This window comes from Falco rusticolus, chromosome 8, assembly GCF_015220075.1.
Source record: "Falco rusticolus isolate bFalRus1 chromosome 8, bFalRus1.pri, whole genome shotgun sequence".
Taxonomy (NCBI): Eukaryota; Metazoa; Chordata; class Aves; order Falconiformes; family Falconidae; genus Falco; species Falco rusticolus.
This window is the reverse complement of record NC_051194.1, coordinates 13,074,774-13,080,068: the sequence shown is the minus strand read 5'-3', so window position 1 is coordinate 13,080,068 and position 5,295 is coordinate 13,074,774. Positions and strand designations below refer to the sequence as shown.

The 5,295-nt window shown below is 37.3% G+C and overlaps 1 protein-coding gene across 5 annotated transcripts in view; it reads right to left on the bottom strand.

The window, feature by feature from the left end:
- Positions 1-2,705: 2,705 nt before the first annotated feature.
- Positions 2,706-5,295, bottom strand: part of FABP6 (fatty acid binding protein 6) — a 45,926-nt gene continuing 43,336 nt past the window's right edge. For all 5 annotated transcript variants that reach the window (XM_037397905.1, XM_037397906.1, XM_037397904.1 and 2 more), the window contains 2 exons: positions 4,342-4,431; positions 2,706-3,216 (listed from right to left, as the gene is read on the bottom strand). In XM_037397905.1, the coding sequence (XP_037253802.1) occupies positions 3,163-3,216; positions 4,342-4,431 (144 nt within the window). In that variant the 3' untranslated portion in view covers positions 2,706-3,162. The remainder of the gene's footprint in view (positions 3,217-4,341; positions 4,432-5,295) is intronic.

Here is a 5,295-nt window from a genome sequence, read left to right as displayed (position 1 = left end):
TGTGTGGTTTGTTTTTTGTTTTTTTTTTTTTTTAATTAGTGGTTTCTCCTTAGCTTTTAAGAGCTAGCAAAGAATGTATGCCTATACCTTATAAATAGTTGATCTGAGCACTCCTAATATTTCACAGAACAGAAGAGTGGTAGGAAAGACCTTGCCAAATAATAAATTGTGAAGGATTAGGCAGATCAGGAATTCAGTCACTGCACAAGAAAGGCAGAAAATGTTCCAGCTTGCATGGCCAATGTGTCTTGGGGGTGCCATCTTACCGGAGGAGGTTGAAAGGCTGAATAGGAGAATGCAGTTGTATGTTCAGTCTTTCTTCTGCAGATTGCATCTTCTAAGCAGGAATTGTCCATTGGCTTCTAGGTTCTGTTCTTGCCATTGTATCATGGGTGGAGCTGGGGCAGATTAAGTCCAACGGCAGACTCTGAAAGGGGAAAGACTTATGATTTGACTGACAGTTCTCTCTAGAATGTTTTAAATGTTAGTGGCAATTCCACATGTTTCATTTTTCAGTAAATACTTTTTTCGTGTCACTAATTGTTTTGTTTCTTTTGTGAAAACATACCTCCAGGAAAAGTGAACATAGAAGAGTTCAGCCAACCTAAAAATGCTTTTCTGAAGACTCTTCGCCACAACTTTTGGAGGGAGCTGCAGAGGTGCGTGTGAAGCTGAGTTAATTTTTAAACAAATGGAAGTAAAACTTCACACCTTGTGCTCTTTGATGCTGCCACTTGTAGCATAGTCATAGATCAGAATTTTTATATGCTGATTAACTCCTACTCTCCTGGCAGACTAGGAACAAAGAAAGGCTGCTGCAAAAGCAAATGCAGTGAAACGTGGCCAGGGGTATGGCACTAGTTATCTCCCTTACATGGGAGGATGTTGCAGATACAACCAAACAAATGAGAAAGCTAACAGTAAAATTAAACTCTATTAGTGAGTCCTGATAAGAGCTGCAACAGGGACACAGGCAGAAAGAAGTCTGCTAATATTGATCAGGCATCAAAGGTTAAAATGAACTTATTTTTGAAAAATCTTACAGTTGCAGCTTGCTGCTTTTTTAGACAGGAAAGGGAAGCTACCTACTGTGTCCCTATTTGTGAGAAAGCCACAACCCTCTGTTTGCAAAGCTGTCAAAGCCACTTTTGGTCCTTTTGTTTTAGCAAGTTTTACACACTGTAGGGAACAATTTAAAGCTGAAATAATGCTCTTTGATCAGTATAATCAACTCATTGGTAAAGCGTATAGGTGTAATAAAATTTAGCTTAGTGCTATTTTTTACTGAGAAGTCTAGATTCCAGCAAATGTGGGCCAAACACTGATGGATTCTTAGTGATAATTTTTGCCTAAGGGTTTTTTTTGTTTTGTTTGTTTAAGGGGTGTTTATTTTTCTCTCTGTACTGCGATTTCAAGAATGTCCTCCAGTTGAAAAGACAGCAATGCTTCTTTCCCCACGTGAAAGCACCCCTTGCATATTTTCTAGAGAGCCTAGATAAAAATCCCACCCTTCTTTTCAAAGCATTGTTGTCTGTATAATGGGGAGTTAATTGATCACCTGCAGAATGTGAAAACAAAGTGTTCCAACTGCATAACACTTAAATGTTGTTGCTTCTAGAACTGGAATTTGTGTTGGCCGGTTTCATTTTGTTTTCAAAGCAGGGAATCATCAGGTATCAGCATCATCTCCTTCAGAGCACGTTCTTGTGGGTGTGAATGGTTCAGACAAAACCACCATCCCTTAATTCTAGTATGAGCTTTAGTTTCACGTAACACTTGCCCCATATCTACTTATGTGTAACTCTACAAGTCATTCTGTGTAGTTGGTTAAGTGTTGAAAGTGATGGGCACATTCTAAATCCAAGTGTTCTAAGATGTCCCATAATTACTTGCAAAGGCATATACTGGCTGACTTGAACTCAGATGAGGGGTAAGCCTGAAGAGATCCCTTATTACTTCTCAACATGACCTCATATAACTGAAGAGGCTGAATTTCAACAAAATTCTATTAAATCAGTAGATACGTTTGTTGCAAGTACCAAAAGAGCATCTCAAGATTGAACAGGTTTCAGGTTTGACTTGTGTTTAAGAAGAGTTCAGCATTACACTTCGCCTTGGAAACACAGAGTAAGTAATATATTGTGCAACAACTAGTCATAAGACATGTGCAGCCTGTTTTGTGTAAACTGATGGAGTCTGGATGAAGCCTTGTTGCAGGTGGAAAGCTTAGCAAGCTCTATTGAGGAAAACATTAAAAAGGAATTAAAAGTCTTTTTTAATGCAAGATAGCTGAAGTGATTGGGATCATCAATCATGTATATAGGCCCATCAGAAAGTGAACCTTTGTGTACACAAAACACATGCCCTAGTTATAATTCTCATTTCTGATTAGCTTGTGAGGGCAAGCAGCTAGGTGGATCTAGAAGGCAAGACAGCTGGAAAAAGGAGCCTGAAAAGCGAAAAGCTTTGTGTTTGGCCAGAGGTGATTTGGAACAGTGAATGCAAAAACTGTGTTATATTTAATTCCTCCTGTGTTCAAGAAAACAGGTTTTCACATGCGCTCTATGTAAATAACAGGATTGCACTGAGAAAATAAGACTCCACATTTTCCCACAGAAGTCTGTCTGTAAAACCTTATATGTCTTCTAAGAATCTGGGACATCAAGAGACACTGATGAGAATGAGAAAGCCATGATAACAGTATGAAAGCATATCTTTTAATTAGTGATAAACTAAATTTTCTCTTGTTTTCAAGCTCCTAAATTTCTGTCCTCCAACCAGCAATAGGGCAAAAGGTTTTCATCAGGTCTTGCATTTTGATGTACGCTTTGGGCAGAGTATTGTCCTGTTCTCTAGACAGATACTGAATAGAGGTTCTATTAAGCATGTGGTAGACCACATTTGAATATGTCAAGTACGTATCATATCCTGAAATACTTAGACTGGACAGCATCATTAAATGATTTGTGGCATCTTCTGATTTTCTGAGTATTTGTCAGATCTTTAGGAATGGGGTAAGCAGTAATGCTGAGGATAATATTACTCTGAAAAACAATTCTTCATGTTTGTAATACAAAGAAAGAGGGAAAGACAATCAAAACTCTTGTTTATTTGTCCTGTTCTTTGTTTTTCAGTGCACTGGAAAAGACTGACTTTACTGCCTTAAGCAATCCTTTTGCTGGTCCTTTTGTAGACTACACCAGAAGTAGTAGAAATCTGGAATAAAGAACAAACAAAAATATGGTTGAACAGTGTAATTAGAGCTTCAGTGTTACAAATGAAAAGACGTGCTGACTGGCTTACAGAACCTGTCCTTTACCAAAGCAGCATTCACCCTTCTGTAGAAGGCCTATCTAGAAAATAAGCTGAATGTCCTTGGCAAGTCTGAAATACACAGTGCAAAAATATTCTTACACAAAAAGCACAACTTCTGAACAGGGGTTTAGGGATAACTTAAACATATCCTGAGTTAGACATGGCTTCACCAACTCCCAAGTTTTCAGTTTTTTAGACAAACGAGATAAGTGTTCTCCAAAAGCAATAAACAATTGACACTATTACTTTCAGGAAGGGTGAGTGTCCCTTGTTGATTCACAGAGTAACACTTCTGGTTAGTCTCTGGTGAAGATGCACTCGGACATACGTAACTGGCATGGACATAAGTCAATTCAGGAGGATTTTTGAGAATCAGAAATCATCATGTTTGGCAATCCTATCTGTTTCACAGGTTTTACTATAAGTATTGTAGTTTCAGTAATCTTCCAAAGCTATATTGCCATTTTGTTCATAAAATAGGATACTACTTGAAATCCAGCCTCTTTTGTGGTGGGGTTTTTTCTTTCTTTTTTTTTCTTTCCTTTTTTTTTTTTTTTTTTTTTTGGTAAGACTAAGGAAATAAGAGTTCTACAGAAATTCTGTGAGGAGCTGCAGCTAGATAGTTTTCCAAGAATGAAACAAAGTGTTAACTTTCTACAAAGTAGTAGGTGAAATGTTTTTTATATATTATTTTCTGTTCTTGGAGCATAGGCATAATGAATACAATCAGGCATGGCAGCTTGGGAATATTTCACTCCGAACATTCCAGTCTTCAGCTATAAAACTGTGTGTCTGCGCCTAAGATGCAAGATCTACGTTTCAAGTTTATAAAAAATGTATGATGAAAAGTTTGCTCATTTAATTTTTGGATTAAATCTGCACTAGAAGATTATCGAGTGAAGAAGAAAGTTATTTAAAACTTTTGCTTTATCTAAAGATTTTTTCTAAGCTCAGAATTTTAAGCCTGCTGCTCTTGAGGGTTCTGTTTTGTTTTTTATAAAATAACCTGGATATTTGAGAACTTACCTCTACTAGCTTTCCTCCACAAATCTCTGCAGTATGACGATAGTTGGGAAAATCAGCTACTATTTTGCCATCTTCCATTTTAACAGTTGCCTGTAATAGAGAAAGGGTTGATGTTCCCTGGGGTTACTGGCATTTATATTATCAGATACACTGTAAAGATCTGTACACCTGATGCTTAAAGTTTTTACTTTTTTAAAAGTAGAAGTTCTTTACACATGAAGCTTCATGAACAAGACAAATTCTTGTGCTTTAGTTCTTAAATGTTCACAATTTAAATAGAAAAATGTTCGTCTAACAATACGTACACAATATTCATCTATAGCTCTAAAAATGATCTGACTACAGGCTATGCTTGTCATTCCGTCCTCAGTGTTTATGTGGTTCTCTTGTTTTGACAGTGAAAGAAAAGGCATGATTGTAGGAGTTAATTTTGAAGTAGCATTCTCAGACACTAATAACCTGCCTGCAAGCAGTTACAAAACTCACTGTGGACAAGTGATGCCAATCTTTAGTCCAGATCCTGAAGCTTCATACCTTTAACTACACTAGAATTCATCTTGCTCATTTAAGTAAAGGTGAACATGGCTGCACAGTCTGCAGCCGTGCCTTCATACTGTAATATGTGCCAATTGCTGTAAGAGCTGCTTCTATATGGAAGAAGTATGCCAGATGCTACTATGAAGACCACAAATACGGCAGCAGCTCAGCTGACTGCCAAAACTCGATACGCAGTTCCATCACAAAGCCAGTCTTGCCCACACTTTTAGTAATGCAGATAAGCCAGTCCTATTTAGAGGAGAAAAAAGTAATTTGCAAAATGAAGAGATGAGTGGACATTTTTTACCAGATACAAGGAAAACCACCTTACTAGTTTATATATTATTTAGTGACACTATAATAAAATGCAGCGGTTTCTCTGCTGAAAGTAATCTACTCTGCCTCCATCTTTAGTTA